The 22,908-nt window shown below is 38.3% G+C and overlaps 1 protein-coding gene across 1 annotated transcript in view; it reads left to right on the top strand.

Annotated features, from left to right (window-relative positions):
• Nucleotides 1-22,908, top strand: part of COL11A1 (collagen type XI alpha 1 chain) — a gene marked incomplete at its 5' end in the record, with an annotated part of 296,431 nt that overhangs the window by 21,045 nt on the left and 252,478 nt on the right. The window contains 2 exons of the mRNA XM_081322302.1: nt 12,998-13,211; nt 16,107-16,269. Of these exons, the coding sequence (XP_081178428.1) occupies nt 12,998-13,211; nt 16,107-16,269 (377 nt within the window). The remainder of the gene's footprint in view (nt 1-12,997; nt 13,212-16,106; nt 16,270-22,908) is intronic.

Raw genomic sequence — 22,908 nt, 5'->3', positions numbered from 1 at the left:
CGGTTTGATCACCTTGCAGTCCAAAGGACTTGCAGGAGTCTTCTCCAGCACCATAGTTCAAAGGCCTCAATTCTTTGGTGCTCAGCCTTTCTTATGGTCCAACTTTCACTGCCATACATTGCAACTGGGAAGACCATAGCCTTGACTATACACACTTTTGTTGACAGGGTGATGTCTCTGTTTTTAGTGTGCTGTCTAGATTTGCCATGGCTTTCCTCCCCAGGAGCAAGCGTCTTTTAATTTCTTGGCTACAGTCCCCATCTGCGGTGATCTTGGAGCCCAGGAAAATAAAATCTGTCACTACCTCCATTTCTTCCCCATCTATTTGCCAGGAATTGAGAGGGCCGGATGCCATGATCTTGGTTTTCTTAAATGTTAAGTTTCAACCGAAGTTTTGCACTCTCCTTCTTCACCCGCAACAAGAGGCTCTTTAGTTCTTCTTCACCTTCTGCCATTAGAGTGGTATCATCTGCATATTTTAGGTTGTTAATATTTCTTCCAGCAATCTTAATTCCAACTTTTGATTCATCTAGCCCTGCCTTTCTCATGATGTGCTCTGCATATAAGTTAAATAGGCAGGGTGACAGTATACAGCCTTGCCGGACTCCTTTCCCAATTTTAAACCAATCAGTGGTTCCGTGTCCAGTTCTCACTGTTGCTTCTTGGCCCACATATAGGTTTCTCAAAAGACAAATAAGATGGTCTGGTACTCCCATCTCTTTAAGAACTTGCCACAGTTTGTTATGATCCACACAATCAAAGGCTTTAGCATAGTCAATGAAGCAGAAGTAGATGTTTTTCTGGAACTCCCTAGCTTTCTCCATGATCCAGCGTATGTTGGCAATTTGATCTCTAGTTCCTCTGCCTCTTCGAAATCCTGCCTGTACTTCTGGCAGTTTTCGATCCACATACTGCTGAAGTCTAGCTTGTAGGATTTTAAGCATGACTTTGCTAGCATGAGAAATGAGTGCAATGGTGCGATAGTTTGAACATTCTTTGGCACTGCCTTTCTGTTATGACTCAGGGCCAGCCGGTGGGTTCGGCAGCCGGTTCAGATGTATCGGATGACTCAGATGAGGGGGAGGAGGAGGGTGTGGAAGACGAACCGGCTGATGATGGCTTGGAGGCTTCGCAGAGCCCTCAGCCGGGGCCCTCTTCTCAGCTGCGTGAGCCCGATAGTGTGGAGGATGATGACCCACAGCTGGCCCTGTTCAAGGACGCCCGACGCAGGAGGCAGTCGAGCAGGAACAAACAAAGAAAGGCTGTGGGACTCCTCGGGAGGAGGCACAGGGAGACCACGCCCTGAACTCTAAATAAAAGGAGTGTTTGGGGAGGGGCTGGTTGCTGAAAGCAACCCTTCCGCTTGAGGATTCAAGTTCCTGTGTTTCTTGTTCTGTTGTTTTGCTTGTGAATTAAACTTGGCAGACGCTTTGCAACCTCAGACGCTCTCCAGTCTCTACTGCTTGAACAGGGGTTTGCCTTATTACAAGGCCGGTAGTTGGCTGGTTCAGAACACTTTCTTTGGAATTGGAATGTAAACTGATCTTTTCCAATCCTGTGGCCACTGTTGAGTTTTCCAAATTTGCTGGCAAATTGAGTGTAGCGCTTTTACTGCATATAATATATACTATATTATATAGTATACCTATAATCTGTTTTATTATCTATTCTGATTTACTTGCCATGTTTGATACAGATATAGGATTTATTTCTATTTCCTCAAAATAATACACACACAAACACAAGTCCTGGCCAAGCACAGCTTTGTTTAGGCTTTTTATAATTTTTCCTCAAGTATCTATGATTTTCTTCTGATTGTCTCTAACAACTTCAGGAAGCAAAAAGAATATAGAAGAGATCTCTTTCACCTTGAGGCAAGGCTCCAAAACTGTTATTGCAGGCTTAAACATGTAATTTTAATATGTAGTCTGCAAGTTACAATGAGTAATTTTATACTTCTGTGGAAAATACGTGACTTTAAGAAATAAACTCACATCTGATGCCTCTTTTTCTTTCCTGGACTGAAACAAATATATGTTTCCTGCCTTCCTACTAAGTGGTCTTTAATGTTGTAAGGGGGTAAACACTCAACACAAGTAACATAAACTCCCATTAATGGAATTCACATAACTTTTCATCTGTCAGTAACAGACAAGGTGTAGAGAACAAAGGACTAAGTAATGTACTTCCTATGTAAGTATCTGTATTTCAGGAGGAACAAAGCTGCTGTTTGCCAGAAGGACCTGGTTTAAATCAAGCATTTGCCAAATAGAAAAATGAGCAATAGCAGAACAGCAATGAATGCAAAAGTAGCTGTACCAACTACTTATTGGGACCCCTGTATTGAATAAACCAGGCTGACATCTTTAGCCTATTTTCCTTTCCTTTTTCTATTGATGATGTGACCATGTCCCCAGTAGATAATCTCAAAATACCTACTTTTAATGAAAAGTGTAGTGGGAAGAATATAAGAAAGATACCTCAGGGTGGAAGACAATAAAAATAAGGAATGCATATTCATTTCTTCATTGAAATCATTTATTCTGATTAGAACATTTCCAAATGGTTTATAATGAATATGTATATATAGAGTGGTTGGTGGAGAAAATCTGTGTGGTCGCTAGAAGTCAAAATCTATTTTATGGCACATAATCAGTCAATAGGCAATATGCTGTGCTGAAGCTGGTTTCTACTGGCTTGCAAGAGCCAATTTTTAAATTTTCTGGAATTGTTCATGCTGGTTGGGAGCAGAACTGAGACCTGACATCTAGTGCACTGATTAGTTTTTTGGCAGAATATATGATGTATACACACACACACACACATACACACACACACAGAGAGAGAGAGAGAGAGAGAGAGAATCTACAAGAATTTTGGAAAACAAGTTTAATTAAAGCTTTTAAGGGCAGAGCACAAAACCTGCCTAAGGAATTTCTGGGAATATTATTAGGAAGATTATTTCCTTTCAGGGAAATTCTTTAAAAAATGGAAACTGATGCATTCCTTATCCTAACCCAGATGATTTTTATTTCTGTAATACAAATGAGTGGTCAGCCTTTTCTGAAAGAGGGCTGGACTAGCACACACGTGAGCCAGGCTGATCCAAAGGCAAACAGAGCCATGGGAAAAGTATCAGCAGCAAACAAATACCCACATATCCCCCCCCAAAAAAAAACTTTCCAAAATTCCAATTATAGAATAACAGAATAACAGAGTTGGAAGGGACCTTGGAGATCTTCTAGTCCAATCAGGCAGGAAACTCTACACCACTTCAGACAAATGGTTGTCCAATCTCTTCTTAAAAACTTCCAGTGTTGGAGGATTCACTATTTCTGGAGGCAGGTTGTTCCACTGATTAATCGTTCTAACTGTCAGGGAATTTTTCCTTAGTTCTAGGTTGCTTCTCTCCTTGATTAGTTTCCATCCATTGCTTCTTGTCCTACCCTCAGGTGCTTTGGAGAATAGGTTGATCTGCTCTTCTTTCTGGCAACACCTGAGATATTGGGACACTGCTATCATGTCACCTCTCGTCCTTCTCTTCATTAAACTAGACATACCTAATTCCAACAAACATTCTTTACATGTTTAGCTTCTAGTCCCCTAATCATCTTTGTTGTTCTTACAGCTTTCCAAATATTACACATTACAATACAAAAAATTGGTGGCAAGTCACAGTTATAACAGGAATTGGGGTGGAGTTGGATGGGGAGGGGACAGGATGGGACAGAATCACAGAAAAATTGGTTAAACCCTCCTACGTGCTACTTATTTCTGTTTAGCACATTGGAAAAGTAGCCTGTCCTTTAAATGCTCATAGTGGGATTTAGGTTTCTTTTTCCCTGACACCTTGTGATGTTTGATGAAAGAATGCCTTACACATTTGCCATTCCTCTGTGCTTTAACATCATCCATCACTTCATTCTGACATTCTTGTGAAAGTAGGTGTCATTTATGCAATTCCGAACAAGTCAAAATCTGGTAGCTGAGTTCCAAATTAAATGTTTCCAGTTTATCTTTATTTGCTACTCCACATATCCATGCTGATCATTTTTTTTTTCATATGTGCAGTGCAAAAGGTGGGTCCTACTTTGAGAAGCAGCTCAGATTTGGGGTCTTTTTTTTAGGTAAATTTAAGAAGAAAAATGAGGTGCAAATCTTCGTCTTCTCAGATGGAGTTGCCCAGGGCCATCTTTCAAATGCATCCTATTGGATGCATCCTATTGCAGCTCATGGTCTGTTAAAGCAATAGCTGCTGTTCAATGAAAATGAGCTTTCATTTAACCAACTTGGTTACTCCTCAGGGCCATCCCTTGAGCCCTTGTGCTTTAGCAATGTTTTTCTGCCTCCTAATACTTTGTCCTGAGGTTTCACTTTCACCAATAAGACTGGATACTTGAATGTAACTGCTGCTCAGTCTTAAATGGCAGTGACTTAGTCATTGAAAGCCCTTGTGGTATTGCCTTTTAGAAGCTGTGAGCAAAGAATAAAGGCTTCTGGCTAAAGCCAATGTAGAGAAGAGCAGGACAGATGTCCCCTTCATGTGGTACTCAGGGAGAACGGAATGTTTTCAGAACTGAGAGTTAACACACAATGTACTCCATTCTCCCTCTGCACCAGAGTGTTTTCTTTTGAAGACTGTAATGGAGTTAGTAATTTCAGCAGTGATGGTTGTAGCTCATCTTTGTTTTGAGTGCTGAGTAAATTCACCCTTTAGGTAGTTTGTGGACAATCTAATTAAATAAAATGGCCTTTGGCACTAGCTTCCTTGGTCCCTCACCTCTTTCTTTTGTGGCAGCCATAGGATTTTTTTTACTTCAGACTTAAGGCAAGGAATTTGTATTTATAACCCAGCTGGCCTCATTTGGGGAGGTGCAGGTATGTTTTTAAAAAGTCTTTTGGAGAGGTAAGGGGAGAAGGTAAATTACTATTCTCCACCTGAATGAAAGAATGGGTGGGGGGGAGCAATAGCCATTGGTGGAGTAGAACAGAAACACATACAAAGTTGTTTGCTTACTTCCCATGATCAGAAGTAGTTCTTTGTGCTTGAATAAGAATTATGTGATTTAAGATGATCAAAACTGAGTACAGAATGGTTTTATAGCCTCTAGGATAATAGGTCCCAGGAAATGAAAGATTCACACATCATGCTAAGCCAGGATGACTGAGAATCTCCAGAGAGAATTAGAGCTAAGGATTCTTGAGGAAGTCATTCAGTGTCAGTCTCTTGAGGTAGTCCAGACAAGAAACACAAACCATGAGTACTAACACTACCTTTGTTGCTAGAACCTTGCAAGTCTGAAAGTACCCTTCCCCTTCCCTACGTTTACTCTCCAAAAAAAAAAAAAAACCCTAGGGATGTCCCTTCTTAGATATTTTCTCCACCTACCCACTCCCTGGAACTCGTATGGGGCTGCCCTTGAAGAGCACCCAGAGGCTTCAACTGGTGCAAAATGCAACCGCGCGGGTGCTTATGGGAGTATCTCGGTACTCCCATGTTAAACCACTTCTGCGCGAGCTGCATTGGCTTCCGGTTACCCTCCAAGTGCGATTCAAGGTGCGGGTAATAACCTTTAAAGCCCTGAATGGTTTAGGCCCAGGGTACTTGCAAGACCACCTGCTGCCATTGTCAACCTCCCATCGCCCGGTTCGCTCCCACAGAGTCGGCCTCCTCAGGGTTCCATCGGCCAGGCAATGCCGGCCGGCGACACCCAGGGGAGAGCCTTCTCTGTGGGCACACCGACCCTCTGGAATGAGTTGCCTCTGGAGCTGCAGATGGCCCCTGACCTTCGTTCCTTCTGCCGTGACCTGAAGACGTGGTTGTCCCAACAAGCGGGCCTGGACTGACTACGATTTTTAATTAGGCTTTTACTGGGTTATATTCTTTTGTAAATTTTGTATTTATTGTTTAATTCTCTTTTAAATTTTTTACTCTGTTTTTTAATTTTTATTGTTGTGAGCCGCCCTGAGTCCTTAGGGAGGGCGGCATATAAATTTAATAAAATGAAATGAAAATGAAATATGTCATTTATCAGACCATTGCCAAGACTGTAGCTCATTTTTCTGTCTCCCAAAGTCATTCTCACATGCTGTTACATTCAGTCTGCATCCTGAGCTTGCTTGACCTGGAATGCCTGCACATATGCAAGTCTGTGCTTATGCACGTGTGTGTGTGTGTGTGTGTGTGTGTGAATATTAAAGGGATTAAATAGGTCTAAAAAAGCACAGTTCATGAAAAAATGCATATAAAAATGTTGGAGTTGGACTTTCTGTACAGCATTTGTAAAATATTGGTAGATTAATGTCAGAATGGTATGCAGTAGACTGATGAATTAAATGCAAACTGAAGGAGGCTGAAATAGAACTAACCCATGCATCTTTAAGTGAAGGAGATAATTAAAATATGGGCCCTTATGACCATATTAGCCAAATTGTTAGAATGACGTTATGCTATTGACTTCTGGCTCTTACTGGTCTAAGAGCTACAAAAACAGGAGGAGTTTGCCTAGATTACAACAAATGGCTTCCCTATTTCAAACCAAAATTTCTGCAGTGTCAGAATGGGCTCAAGGTGAATTTGTCATGGCCCAAATTTGCACTGAAGCTAGACAATCATAGCCATAGAGCTACCAGATCAGTGGTGGTGTATCTATCTATGAGCAGGTTGAGAAATGGGCCTGATAAAGAGCTGTGTCTTGTATATAATCTCTTTAACAAAAGCCTCTTAAGCATATTAGGCACTTATAAGAAGCTTTTGTTAAAGAGATTTTGTTAAAGAGATTAAAATGAATGAGCATTGTGGTTTGTCCTCTTTGTTACTGAAGCAATGCTGCTCTTCTATTGCAGCTATTAATACCTAAGCCTTATCTCCAGGAGAAGGAGCTTGTGCTTGCACAATGCATAATGGGACACAAGAGGATAATATATGTAACCCTGATGGGATCCACCATTAGTGGAAATTGGACCTGAAGACTGAATATACTTAGTGCTGACTGAACTTTGATCATTCTGATGGGACCTGCTGGGTTTTGTAGTTCAGCCCACTCATTTAGGGAATTTTATTTACAGGTGGTCTTTCACTTCCTTTGCAACCATAAATGGGATTGGAATTTTCATTGCTAGGCAAGACAGTTGTTAAATGAGTTGCATTGTATTTTATGACTTTTCTCGCCAGGGTTTAGTGAATCACTGCAGTTGTTAAATGAATCAAGCAGTCGTTAAGGAAATCTGGTTACCCCCATTGACTTTGCTTATCAGAAGCCAGCTGGGAAGGTTGCAGATAGTGATCACATGACCTGGGATCCAGCAGCCATGGTAAATATAAGCTGGTTGCCAGGCACCTGAATTTTGATCACATGATTGCAGGGAAGCTGGGATGGCTGTAAGTGTGAGGACCGCTTGTAAGCCACTTTTTTCAATGCTATGGTAACTTTGAACAGTTGCTAAATGAATGGTTATAAGCTGAGAACTATCTATAGACATCAATGCTCTTGCTGTATATGCATGCATTTATATGCATTTATAATTACCAGACCCACCTATATGAGAAGTGATAAATCATTTCCTGAATTTATCAATCATTTTAGACATGAATGAAGCAGGAACAGTGAGCACTTACTGTGCTCATGTAACAAATGTCTGGGTCTCACAAAGAGTCAGAAGGGTAGCATCCTTCTGTTTGGGGCTATTCATCCTGTTTTCCTCAAGAGAAAAGGAAAGCTGCTCTGCATACAAAACCTAGAAAGGTGACAGCCATTTTGTTTTATATATTACAGCCAGAGTCTGCTCAGGTGTTCAATTAGAGATTGCTTCCTATAGCACTTTTAGTGGCAAACTATTTTCTTACTGGTCTTCAGCACTTTATAAATCATCACCAAAAGGCTGGGCTCTTGTAGAAATAATGGAAGAACCAAACACAGGCCAAAACCAACTTTTTGTTTTAATGAATCAGCTGAAAAAAGAGTGCTGCCAAAACTCCGCCCAGTGATGCAGCATTTGTCAAAATTGTAACACCTACAGTGGGCCAAAAATGATATTAATAACACAGAGAAATCCAGCTGACCTAGGGGGCTTTGTATTCATAATCTGCATTCAGATTTGGATTTTATTTGATTTTATTAAATGGCTTTACACAGCTATCCATTGCTGGAGGAACTCTGGGTGGCAAACAGAAATAAAATGATCACCAAATGTACATATTGATTTAAGAAAGAACTAAAGCTCATTCATTGCTCTACATATTGGTCATGACATGCTCCACTAACATCCTAGCCCCAGTGCTTGGGAATTAAAGCCAGGTCTTAGTTGCCCTTCTGAAGGCCAACAAGTTCTTGGCTATTCATGACTCTTGGCAGCCTTCCTAGGGCCACCAAGTGACACAGCTTTACCAAGAGGATCTGGTTCATGCCATACTCTGCCTGATCTTCCCTAGTTAACACAAAATTTTGTTTGGATGGCAAAAGAAATGCAATATTTGAAACAATAATTCCAGCTCATGGTAGCATATGAATTGTTCCAGCTTCCATGTACAAGTAGTCCTCGACTTACAACAGGTCATTTAGTGATTGTTCAAAGTAACAACGGCATTGAAAAATGTGGCTTATGACCGTTTTTCACGGTTATGATTTTTCCAGCATCCCCATGATCATGTGATCAAAATTCAGATGCTTGGCAACTGGTTCATATTTATGACCGTTGCTGTGTCCCAAGGTTATACGATCCCCTTTTGTGACCTTCAGTCAAGCTCAGTCAATAGGGAAGACAGTCTCACTTAACAACCAGGTTACTAACATACCAACTGCAACAATTCACTTAACAGTGGCAGCAAGAAAGTTTGTAAAATGGGGCAAAACTCACTTAAATGTCTCACTTAATGTAAATTTTGGACTCAAATGTGGTCGTATGTCGAGGACTATTGTACTTATTGTTTGTTGGCAGTAACCATGGGAAAGGGTCTTTTTTTTTACAGTAAAAAATTTTGACTTCCTGCAGGGTTTGTACCATTTGTTTGTATCCGACTGAAAGCACATGCCTAGACTGGATGAATCAGTGCTCCCCTGCCTTAAGCATTCTCAGCATAACTTTTGGATGAGGTTAGCAATTCAGACAAGGCAGGTAATGAGCTGTATTCAATTCTTGAAACTTCCCTCAGCCCCCTCCTCCCATTTGTAGGCCTGCTCCTTCTCTTCCTTATGGAGGTTACCTGTGCAACTTAGATCTTATAATACAGAATCATTTTTTAAAAGTGGAATGGTTGGTAAAATGAGCTGTAAATAAAATGTAAGTTCCTTTACTGCAGCCATATCTCAACTTGGTCTTCTGGGCTACAATTCCCATTGCAGCTGGTGGTGTGTGGTATCTATCACCTGGACTTTTGCCATCCTTATCAAAAAAGATTATAAATCAAACACCCATAAACCTATCCAGAGACACAGGAAAGCTCAAATGATTTGTAATATTATTTCGAAGGCTTCCATAAGTATAATCTGTTTAATCCCCTGCTCATTTACAAAGGTTTTAAGGAGCTTAAATAATTGGAAATTTACAGAGCATGGAATACTTAAGTGCTGCAAAGCCACTTTAATGAATGGACCCAGGCAAATACAAATTGTTTTGTGGCCCAACCCCCTAAAATCCTAAACTGTTATAGCTGAGATAATTTAAAAGTTTAAAAGGAAATTAAAGGTTGCTTAACTCTTTTTCTCCTCCTTTCGATGTATTTTATAAATATTTAAAAAAGGAATGATTCTCAAGTGTGCTAACAAATCCTCTCATCACTCTAAGCAATACCACTGCATATAATCTAGTATAATCCACCATAATCCATAATCCAGATTATGACTGGATTAAAAGCAAAATGAAGTGTGGACAACCTACATGGCTGCTTTCGGATATGTAATAAACTATGGTTACCATCTCTCACTTGGTGTTCCAGTTCTCCATTCTCTCCTAGTAGAAATAAGTAAATAGAATCAGCCAATCAGTTAACCAATTTCAATTAAATAGATGTTATAATTACAATTCTGTTTTTCGGGGCAGCTGTGCTACAGGAATCAAAACTTTACAAGTCAGAAGTGATGTGTTAAGATACTGTATTTGTTCAAGTTAGCAGAGAACCTAACAGCAAGAAGGGTTGTTTGAGTAATGATGAAACTCTAGGCCAGGGGTCTGCAACCTTGACAACTTTAAGACTTGTGGACTTCAGCTCCCAGAATTCCTCAGCCAGCTGGGAGCTGGAGTCCACAAGCCTTAAAGTTATCAAGGTTGCAGACCCCTGCTCTAGGCAATCAGATTTTTTAGACATGGTTAGTGCCTTACCCCTTTTTGCTTGTCACTTATGACGTTAATGATCTCATTTCATTGGATTACTGTAAATGCAGTTATATTTCTTGGCATTTGGGATTTTTTCTGATAGGACTAATCAATGGATTTTAGTCCTTCCAGTATTAGTCAATTCCTGGCTTTCCCTCCAGTATTAAAAATAGAGACAACTGTTATCATCATCTGTTCCACCTTGACCTCCCCATATTCATTGGGAGAAAATGATACATTTTTTTCTGGTCATTTGAGATTTTCACCAGTTCTGGGATGGTTATGCTATAAAAATAGAAGACAACTGTAACATATAGCTTATTTTAAGAATAACCAATTTTATACAGGCTACTAACTTAGTCTTAGGAAAGAAAAAACAGCTTTTGGCTTTGGCTCACATAGTCTCATTCTTTTCATGATAAATCAAAATGAAATCACCAGCATAACAGAAAAAAGCTATGTATAAACTATGCTGACATATGAAAAAAGGAGGCCCATAATAGTAAATGTCCCTCACCCTAACATTACTAAAAATCTGAAACTCCAGCAATAAGCTTTAATAAGCTTGCTCATTTTAAAAAAAATAGTTTGGCAGACAGGCTTCACCATATAGCTATTACAGATGACCTCATCCCACTTTCTTGGAAGCAACAGCAGCGAGGACTAGAATATTGAAAGTAAATGGCAATAAGGCTGAGGGAGAACTACAGTGGTAGAAATGTGTTGACAGATGTCAGCTCCAATTGCTGCTTCCAAGCTGTCTTGATCCTAACAGCAGCTTCCCTACAGATTTTCACTCTACCCTCTCCTTTGCTGAAAGATTTCAACACATGTGTCATGTACAGGTAGTCCTCAAGTTGCAACTGTAATTGAGCCTGCCCATCATGGCTGTAAATCAAGAGGGCCGCAAAGCGGGTCAGTCACATGACCAACTTGGTTTTATGGTGTTTTTTTTGCGGCAGTTGTTAAGTAAATCATTGCGATTGTTCAGTGAGCAAATGATTGGAGTTATGGCTGCGGCTTTGCTGAAAACCAGAAATAAATGCTACTTTGGAGGTGGGGGCAAAACCATAATCAAATATGGTGGCATGATCACAGGACACTACAAGTAGTCATAAATGCAGCTTGGTTGCCAAACATCCAGAGTGTGTGATCATGTGACTGTGAGTGTGTGTGTGGTGTGTGTGTGTGGGGGGAAAGTAATGGTTGGAGCTTCTAATCTAGGTCCTAAGTTAACCCCAGGCAGGTGTGTAGGAACTTTCAATGGTTGCTAAGCAACCAGTTGTAAGTTGAGGACTACCTGTGAATCTTCAAGAGAGTTAGCTAAGTTACTACTTAGTTCAGGGGTGTCAAACTGCTGGCCTGCGGGCCGGATGCGTCACAGGGAAACTGCACCCACTCTATTGCCAGCAATGGGAAAAAAGCTCTGATACATCGCGCGACATCACGTGACATTGTGAGTTTGACATGTCTGGTTTAATTCATGAACTTCAAGAAAGAGAGACCTTCTCTTCATTCCCTTGTATACTTCCCTATTTAAGGGAGATTCACACACTGACATCATCACTTATAAGGATTGTGGCCTGGAATGACCTGACTGCTGTTTTTGTGGGCTTAAATTATCACACATTCTCCCTCCTCTTCTTCCTTCCATCTTCTCTTGCGGGCCAAGCCTATACAAAGTCCCTCTATGAGGGAGATGGGCAGTTTCTAAATGTGATATATAAATAAATAAAATACAGTATGTTCTTCCTCCTTCTTGCCACATGCTGAAATAACATCAGGGTGCTTTGTCATTGCTTTTTGTAATTATACTTTGAACATGCTTCTTAAAACCCACATAAATACATATTCTCTTAGAAATGTTGGATTTGCTTAAATCAAACTAAATCACTGGGACAAATGTTATCAATTCCATGCACATTTACCCTTCTCAAGGAAACTCCACTGGAACCTACTTCCATGTGTTTGTATTTAGAATTGTAAACTGACAGCAATTGCTGCTTACTTGGAAGTAAATTCTACTGAAGTCATGGCTCTTGAAGAATGTTAACACAAATCACTTTTCTTTTTTTATAAATAAAGAGACAGGTTCTACTGCAGCACAAACTGATACATAATTCACAAAGTCTATTTAGCTTCAGCTATTTCTTGCCTTGAAAAAGTGTACAAAAATGAGAAGTTGTGTAGTTATTTGGAAATTTATATGTAAAAATGTGCATTAGTGAGAGCTGCCTAAAAAATTTGCATAGATACATGTATATCTTATGAAAAGAAGCATACAAAATATTTAGGATAGGGAACACTGCGCAACATTTAATTTTTTTTTTAAATATATGATCGAGTAGATAGTGTGTATGAATAAATATAGTATGGATCTAGACTGATCTTCACATGCTGAGTTCCAAATAAATTAAATAATGAGTATATGAGCCCCATAGAATCTTAATAGGACTGAAATAAGGTTAGTGGAAACATTATGTTCTGTAGATTACACTGTGGCCAAAGTTAAGTGCAGTGTAAATCAAGAAAGCACAGTAGCTTTTAAAAAGTGATATTCCTACAGTGGAATTTGCAGAATTAAACAGAAAATGTAAAAAGTCTGATCCCCATTCTAATAAAAAAGCATTCCAAAATTGTGTGTTTTACTCTTAGGATTTGTGACATTGGATTGTTCTCTTGACAGGTGGAACATTTCCTGAAGACTTTTCAGTTCTATTTACAATAAAACCTAAAAAAGGAGTCCAGTCCTTTCTTTTATCTCTCTACAATGAACACGGCATCCAGCAGGTTGGCATTGAGGTGGGCCGGTCACCTATCTTCTTGTTTGAAGATCAAAATGGAAAGCCTGCCCCAGAAGATTATCCCATCTTTGGTACAGTCAATATTGCTGATGGAAAGTAAGTGGAAGGTTATGATGTCTGTGTGAGTTATTTGAATATGTTGTCAGTTAAGGGTACTGATGTCAGCCAGCAGATGATTTAAACAAAAGATTTTGCATGGATTTTTTCAGTAGGGTTTGAACATGAATCTTTGCCATGTGATTATTGGCATCTTCCTGCTGCTTTGTTTTTATATCTGTGTATCATCTCTGTTTTGCTTTTTGTATTCTATTTCCCTTAACATAACTACTTATAGTAGATGATGTTCTCCTATTTTCTCCATTCTTCAATGGGTGCTTGATATTATGCTGTCATACTCCTTTCCCAATAAGATCTCATTCATGCCATAAAAGGATGAAGATACCAACCTGACTGGTTTTGATTTGCATTACGGGACTAGCCTGAATCTATAAATATGCCATCTTGTTCAATATTACCCCACAGAGTACAGGTAGTTCTAAACTTATGAACCACAGTTGAATTTCAGTTTGTAAGTCATTGCGGTTGCATATCAAGGCATCTCATGACCAGACCCAATTTTTTGACCATTTTTACAGTGGTCATTAAGCAAATCACATGGTCCTAAGTCTGAATCCACATCCCTGAAAGTGCTTTATGCTAGAAATCAGCAAAAAAATATTGCAAAACATAGTCGCATGACCACAGGACACTGCAACCAGTCATAAGTGTGAACCAGTTGCCAAGCAGCTTAAATGTGGTCATGTGACTGTGAGCCAGGCAATGCAATATTTTACAAATGCCAGATGCTATACAGTCCAAGCTTGTCAATGGATTATTAAGTGACAGGTCATAAATTAAGAACTATCTGTGGAGTGTCAATTTGAAGCATTCAAATAAATAAAATTAGCAAAAATAAATATTCTTTCAAATTAGAGCCCTTTTCATATGTCCAAGCTTGTCAATGGATTATTAAGTGACAGGTCATAAATTAAGAACTATCTGTGGAGTGTCAATTTGAAGCATTCAAATAAATAAAATTAGCAAAAATAAATATTCTTTCAAAATAGAGCCCTTTTCATATGTCCCTTTCCCTCTATTATAGGAGAATACTTAAGCAAATAGAAAATTCACCAGAAAACTTTTTGAACTGATATTGGCTATGAGAAACTTCATCTTGACTTGTGTCAGTAAGACAGGCTGAGCTAGTGTTTCTGTTACAAACTCCTCAAAATCCATTGTATTTTTATACATCTCATCTAGAGTCAGTCATTTTTCCTTACAATTCCCATTGAGAAACACGCTTCCCAGCTCTCCCCACTTGTTTTGATCTGCAACTCATATATGGCTGAGACTGGGAGTTTTGTGTCTACTCTGTGCACAGCCTTGGCCAATGGAGAAAATTTATTCAAAGAAAACACGCACTCAGCCCAAGAGGCATTTGCCCCTTGACCTCCCTAACCTTCAGATAGAATTTCAATTAAGAGGAAGCTAGGATCTTGCAAGGAATAACAAGAACACTGAATTCTAACAACAATAAAGCTTTAATGGCTTAACAAGTTTGATGCCTGTACACTCACACATATATTCTTATTTATACTCATTCCACATTTAGGACCAGCCAGGCCTGAAGAATATCAGCATGCTCTTTATCCTTTTAGAGCTGTTATATTGCATGCTGTAAGCAAAATTTCACTATGTGCAATGCTAATTAATTAATCAATCAATCACTGATCATTTGTTTATGTCTTTGGCCAGATCATGAATCTGCTTTTTCTTTCCCTTACGTCCTGGAATCTTGGAATGTGAGGTGCTCACTTCCAGATAATGATTACTGCTTTTGCATGAGACAGAATTTTGTATTGTCTTTCATTGCACCTTTCAGGGATGATGATGATTTTCTTTATTGCATACCATGTGCCTTGTTGCTTAGTATCTCCCCAGCCAAACTCGCTAGGGTGATTTCCAGTGGGATACTGGAGTACACCAGTGGTGGTCTGGAACTGCCTAGTACAGGGGTAGGCAACCTCGGCTCTTTTATGACTCATGGACTTCAACTCCCAGAATTCCTGAGTCAGCTGACTTAGGAATTCTGGGAGGTTTTTTTTAATCCCATTTATATCCCGCCCTTCTCTGAAGACTCAGGGCGGCTTACAATTTAAAGCACAAATCAATGTGCTTAGCAATAGCCTTCATTCTATGTATATGCCTGCTTATTAGGGTTTTCACACACACCCCAAGCGGCATTATTACAAAGTCAGCTTATTGCCCCCAACAATCTGGGTCCTCATCATGAAGTCCATGAGTCATAAAATAGCCGAGGTTGCCTACCCCTGGCCTAGTAGGACAATTATAAGATTTTTTTGGCCTTTGAAAAATCCATGAGCTAGGCTTAGAGTTAAGGTTGGGGCTAATGCCTAGGGTTGGGTACACTACTTTATGCTTCAGAACAAAAGGGGGGAATTAGTATTACACTGCTGCCATGAGTAGAAGAAATATGGTCTCCCAACAGCATTATTATGTTTCAGGATATTTATTTATTTACATGTGTTTTTTTTACCCTAGCCCTAAAGATTCTGTGGATGAATTACAGGTTTTTTCTGTCAGGGTGTGCATTGCTTGTATAGAAAAGTCATAACTATTTGACTTGTCCATCGGCATACTATGCGAAAAAGACTGATGTCCAAACTATGTTTTATATAGCTTTTCTAGGCACATTAGATCTGCAAGGATGTCCATGTAGTGCTTACCAAAGGCATCCAGTAAATTTGCTGCAAATTTGCTGTTTAATAGCAATCCTCATTGCTGGAGCTACTGGGAAAGAGTTCCTAGTTATAATGAAGAAATATAGCCTTTAAATATTTTAAGCAACTATAATTACTCCATTGATCTTAAGATGTAAATTTTCTAGGTAAACGCTTTCTTCTTTTTAAAACACTTTGATTCCTATATTAGGTGGCATCGGGTGGCCATTAGTGTGGAGAAGAAATCGGTTACCATGATTATGGACTGTAAGAAGAAAACCACAAAACCACTTGAGAGAAGCAGCCCGGCGATCGTTGACACCAATGGCATTACTGTCTTTGGAACAAGAATTTTGGATGAAGAGGTGTTTGAGGTAAATATTCAGCTGTCAAGTGGCCACATATTCAATCCTATGTGAACAGAATAACCACTGAAGGCAGAACATGGTAAAAATGCTGTGTGCAGGCTATCTTGTATAAGGCTTGTGGAAAGTACATTTCCAAATGAAAACATTGTGCTATAGTAAACATTTTGAAATATGGGTATATTAAGATGAAACACAAATGCATTTGAAATAAATGATTTTTAAAATCTTAGTTTTGCAGATTTGGATATATCTGTATACAGATTTAGAGGAGAACATTATTGGTTGTAATGTTCCATTTATTTGTGATGTTCCTGAGGGTCAGTCAGTCTCTTATTTCATCCTTCTGATATGTTATCTCTGTTGCTGTGCTTTGCTATGGCATGTGAGTCCAGTCCTAGATCACTCAATCTGAAACACGTGGTAATGTAGCACAACACTAAGTCATTTCTTTCTTGTTAGCAGTAACCTTTATTCCTGCTGTTATTTTAATCTGTATGTACAACTATTGAACTGAATGAAAGAAAGACAATTATCTCATATAAATCTGGTATTATCATGAACATTGGTTTAGAGTTTGGAGGCTTAAATATGTTCGATGTCTAAGTAAAAATAAATAAATTCCAGTAGTACTGGACGGATCTGATTGTTGAATTATCTGTGGGATGGCATCAAGAAGCTCATCTTTTGTGATCTGAGTCACTGTTGTACTGACTGGGGTTAGAGATTTGGGAACTCCAATGTATTTCCACCTAAAAGAAATTATGGAATTTTCATCATACTGAGATTAAAAGAGAAGACAAGTCAACACTTTTTTGTAGTATAAACTTGTTCAGGAATAAATTGCATTTCCAAGTAAGCTAGTCTAAAAGCAATACAGCTGAAGTGAATCCAATTGGTCATATGAATGGATGCTAATTAAAGAACAGCAGTAGACTTATGAAGCTGTTAAAATTGGTATATCAGGGCTTTTTTTGTCATAGAATGCCCAGAACAGAGTTCCGGCACCTTTTTTGGATGGAACCTTGTAGGGTAGGCAAGGCGGGTTGTATGACGTGTGTGAGTTCCGGCACCTGGGTATAACTATATTGATTGAACAGTCCATTTATCTATCAGTAGGAACAGTGAGGCTGCAGTTCTGAACTCAACATAACTCAAAAAATGATTTTAAGATGAGGGTGTGTGGGTGTGTATAGAAAGAGAGAACTGCCAGGAAAGAAGGAGCTTCCCTCTAAATTGTATTACATTAATTAAAAAAGAAAAGGCTGTTGCAGAACATATGTTGGAAATAAAAAGCTATTTGGGAGGGCAAATCCCGGGGAAAGCATTTCAGAAACAAAATAAAGAATAATCTTTCTAAATAAAATTGACATTTCCGTTGCAAATACCCTTAGTAACATTGCTGTAAAATTCTGTATAGTTGGTTTATTTTACTATATGAAAAGATGCTAAAGATGTTATAACTGTCCAGGCTATGTTGCAAGAAGAGAATTCACCATTGGTTTGGCTTAATAATCTCTATGACACGGGCGTCCAACTCACCACATCATGTGACATGTCGTGACGTATACATGTTGCAACGTATCACGACTCTTTTTGCATTGTCGGCAATGGGGTGGGCACGGCTTCAGTATGATGAAACCGGCCCGCGGGCCTGCAGTTTGACACCCCTGTTCTATGAGCTTTCAAGTTAGCTGTGTTTTATTCACAACAAGTTGGGAAGGGGAAGTACAACTCTCCTACTACTTATTTGAAATTGATGATGCTGATCTCAAGTATCTTCCCTTCAGGGTGATATATCCTTTGTAGACATGGGGAATACTGTAGTGCAAACATCTTCACAGTTTTGCGTGTGTATGAGTCTTATAGAACTTTGTTGTTTCTCATTATAATAGGCTATGAGAATAGCTTTGGGAGACAGGAGGAAGAATCACAGCTTAGATAACAATCTGATAAAGAAAACCTGAGTGCAAAGTATGAATGGGGGTGGAGTATGCATCTAAGATGGAACCCTCCCTAGTTATCTGGAAAGTAAAGGCAAAGGAGGGGAAAAGTGATTTCAGATATGCAAGATTCTGTTACTCCAACTTTATGATAAAGGTAGTGTTAGTACTCATGTTTCAGCCTAATTTTGATTAACTGAATGTTAAATTATAATCCAAGTTCATTTTTTTTAGAAATTAAATGTGTTAATTCATGGGGTTGAGTGTACAAATAATAATCGTGACAGCGTAAAAAATAAACAGTCCATGTGATATTTGAACAAGGCATGCTTTACAAATACATAGCATGCCATGCATATACATATATACAAACATATACATATACATATACATATACATATACATATACATATACACTTGCTTTTTTGACTTTATAATCCTTTAATTCGGGGTAGAATCAGGGCGATTGGATAGAGCTGAGCATTTACTGGCTGGATGCCCTTCCTGACACCTATGCGGAGTTCACAGCAGATGTTTTTTTCTTTGCATCCTGGGAGAGAAACATCTGCTGCTACTTAGGATTGAACCTCAATTTTCTAAGTGGGAGGGGAGCATCTTTAACACTAGGCCACCACACCTAGTGAATTTGTGTGTATATGTACACACATACACATGTATATATATACACACACACAAACACACACCAACACTTGTACATTGTGTTCAATGGCCTATAATGAAAATTGGGCATCTTTTGGGACAAGAGATTTTCTGTGTGGGTCACCATAATTACACATTAGCTTGTGTGATACATTATGGTGACAGGAGGGACAGGTTATCATGGGTAAGCCATTTGGATCAGTCTTCACATTACATTTATAAGTGTGTACTGTGTCTTTCTTCCAAGAAATCACATACATTGAAGTGACTGTAAATAAGTGTAAGATTTCAGCCTCCCTGTAATTACAGAGGTGGTCCAGAAAGAACTCTATTTGTGACTTATACCTTTTGATATTTATTTATTTCATAAGTCTTTCCAGTAACTGAAGAAGGTTTGGCAAAAGGAAGTATATTTTTCCACTATTTAAAATCCAGGAAGAAGGATTATACAGACCACTGAAATACATCTGTGTAAAGGAATCTATATGGGAGACTGAACTTCTTATAGGAAGCATTCCCTAGAAAGGTTATTTTAACAGACATTTGGAGGACATTTATGTTTTCAGTCGTCTGATTTTACAAGGCTGTCACATGCCAAGAAAAATAATCCAAGCTGAAAAGATGGTCTTTCGGAATGGATGTGGTAGTAGTTAGTCTTTCTACTCCCTGCAGAGATGGTTAGCAAAGCAGCAAAAATATTTCAGGTTCATTTGGATTGAGGCCAGGTTAGTTTCTGAAAAATATACAGTTAGAAGTGCAAGCATTTCATTTACAATCAGCATTATTTCACCCCATGAATTTCTCACATTTTTAGAAATTTTTTTTTCCAAAATTTGACTTAACATGTAATTCAAGATTTTAGGGTTTGAGGAAAAATGCACTGCAGATTGCCAGAGGTAATTACAAAAGATTAGAACAGAACAGCAAAAAATTAAAATTATGCTGGATGTTTCCCATGTGCCTTTTTTTAGTAGGGGATTTTTTTTTTCTAAATTGAAATTCGAACTGAATTTAGGGTGTATTTTAGAACTTTTAGAGAATTTTGAGGAAAGTGAGTAAATACTTGGTAAATAAAGTATTAGTTTTGGTGAAGAGACTTCAGAAGAGAACATGTAATATTTGAAAAGATGTCAGTGATACAATATTGCCATCTGTTCTTTTCTTCTTAATTATGCATTGAAACTATTCATCAGCAGAGGCTTATTGAAGTCTAATAAAAATATTATAACACATCTCTATGGAATAATGTAAGATTGATGAGCATTGTGGAATGATGTTGAATATTTTACACACAAAAACATAAAGGCTAAACACTTTTTTTCTGTTTCACTTTCTGAAGAGGCTATCTCAGTGCAAGCAATTTTAGTATCTGCTTCCACTCTAGGCCTTGCACATTTAGGTTCAATGGGATTTTATTGCTCTAGTTGCAGATAGTTGGTGAGATGGTTTGAATTCCTGCTGTGTTTTCCATTTTGCAGCCATTGCTACATACATTCTCAAACAAGTCCTGTGGTTTTATGTATGAGCTAGCAAGCCAAGAATGATTTGCCTGTGTTAGGTTTTAGTGGAAGTATTGTTCCACCCATGGGCAGGATTTGAGAAAGTAACCATTAAGGACAAAATATTTCAATATCTATGTCAGTATGTATGTCAGGATTTCTTATTTTACCAATATCCAGAGTATCTATGTCATATATACATTACTAATGAGGTATCTGAATAGAGAAGTAGCATGGTTAAGATGGACTAGGAGCAAGAAGACCTGGATTCAAGTCTTCTCTTATGGAAAGCTGGATGAACTAAGGGCAGCCAATTCCTTTTGCCCTAAATAAGCATCAGACACTAGACAAACCAAGGCATTGGTAGCTTCACTATAAGAACTAGGTAACAAAAGATTTTTAAAAAGCGACTCAACATTTTGTAGGACAAATGCTATAAACATCAACATTTGAGGGTTTGGGGTGTGTTTTTTTTGTAGATCTTTAAAGAAAATCTTTATGGAAAAACAATGGAAAATTATGGTATCTGAAGAACCATTAAACTATTGTGGAAAAATTTGGGCCTTGATATATTAGCATTATATCTTAGTGCCACTGTCAAATGGCTAACTGGAACAAAAATTGGCAGTGACTTTATGCATAATAATTTAATTCTTTGAAATGCTTTTCTGTATTTGGAATGTAAACATCCAGCACTGGGAACAGCACTGTTTTTATGGGATTTAACAAGTAGTTATTGGCCTAATTAATGGTTACTCAATTGATTCAATAAACTAAGGATAAGAAGGCCCCATTAAATTGGAGGGAGTGCATAAATAGTTCCTCAGCATTTCAAATATGGCACACAGTTGGACACAAGGTGGTGCCATTTATCTACAAGGACTTTATTATAATCTCCCAGCTTATCCCAAATATTGTAATTCTTTAATAAGCATCTTAGACTCTTCCTTACACATTTATTAATCATTCCAGGTCAAAGTTAATGTAAGCAATCACCTTCATTGTGGTTGATTAAAATTCTCAACCATATTTCTGTTGAAGCTTAAAATACCTTGAAGTGTTTTCATTTATTTTCTGAGAGTGTTTTCTCTCCTGGGTTGCCAGTCATTTCATGAATAAAGGTTGATGCTACAACAGTAATGGATATGTTTACACATTACTACATATAATTGGAAATTGTGTTTTCTGGTTTGAAAAGGCAGACATAATCAAGAAGTGTCCACTATGGAAAACATGATAATTGGTAATTATTAAAATGGCAAATGTGGTTCAACAGATGTGTTCATTGGGATAAAGAATGATGAGACAGAGATAAATGTATGTATATGTTCAGTGATAACCTCAGTAATGGTAGTGAGGTTGGATTTGGTTATGCTTTACCATTGTTTGCTTAACCATAGTTTATTGAATAAACCAGTCGGTTGGGTTCATATAATATAATAAACCTTAGACTGTAATTTACCTACCACAATTGCTGAGTTTACATGGTCTCTTAAGTCAAAATCAGACAAGCTACATTATAGCTTGGCAGGATGTATAAACCAAGCCAATATTTGCCAGCTATAAGGGGAAAAAATTCCTGCATTCCATGTGGGGGGGATAATCAGTAAAATAATCTGAAATAAGATTGTTGTTATTATGTATATATTTATTTATATCCCACCTATATAATTTTTACAAATAACTAAAGGTGGTGAACATATGCAGCATACTGTCTTCCTCCTATTTTCCCCACAACAACAACCCTGTGAGGTGGGTTGGACTGAAAGAGAGGGATTGGTCCAGGGTCACCCAGTTAGCTTTAATGGCGAAGGCAGGTCTTGAATTCCTGGTCTCCTGCCTTAACCATTAGACCAAACTGGTACTCATTACAATGTCTATACTGTCTATACAGTTATAATGCAATTACATTTTTTAACATATATTATTGTCTCCTTTTTAGTTTTCTGTTGAGTTAGATGGGGATGTTTTTTCTCTCTCAATATATCAAGAAAGAAAAAATAAGGTGAAAAAAGTAAGCTAGGTGAGATGGGCGGCAAAGAAATTTAACAAATGATAATAATAGGTTGTTTTACAGCTTGCACGGTAAATATACTGGAAAAAAATACAGGTTTTATGGTTATTGAATTCTAATTTTACTAGGAATTAACAGAAAAAAATATTTTGCAATAATTTGCAGTAAGGCTGAATCCATCCATTCTTGACACATTTTTCAGACTAGATTTCATTTCACTGGAAACAGTCTTTAAAACGTTGCATTTGATTTTCCGCAATACTGTATGACACCTAGACCCTGGCAGGGACTAAAATAAGGAGTGCCAAAAATACTAGGGGAACTTCTGACAGAATGGGCTTTGGAGTAGAAAAAAATTCTCGAGTCTTTTCTATTATATCTTCTATTTCTTCCAGATGCAGCTTTGTTTGTTCTTTTTCACCCTGCGGCTCTGGGTTCATGGTTCACTCAGATGTACCCTCAGGAAAGTAACCATGTTGAGAATGCATAGCTTTGAACTCTATGAATTGCCAGACTGCTCAAATGAAGAGTG

Source organism: Vipera berus, assembly GCF_964194415.1.
Source record: "Vipera berus genome assembly, chromosome: 3".
NCBI classification, from domain to species: Eukaryota; Metazoa; Chordata; class Lepidosauria; order Squamata; family Viperidae; genus Vipera; species Vipera berus.
Note: the sequence above shows the minus strand (reverse complement) of the source record. Positions and strands in the feature narration are given on the sequence as shown.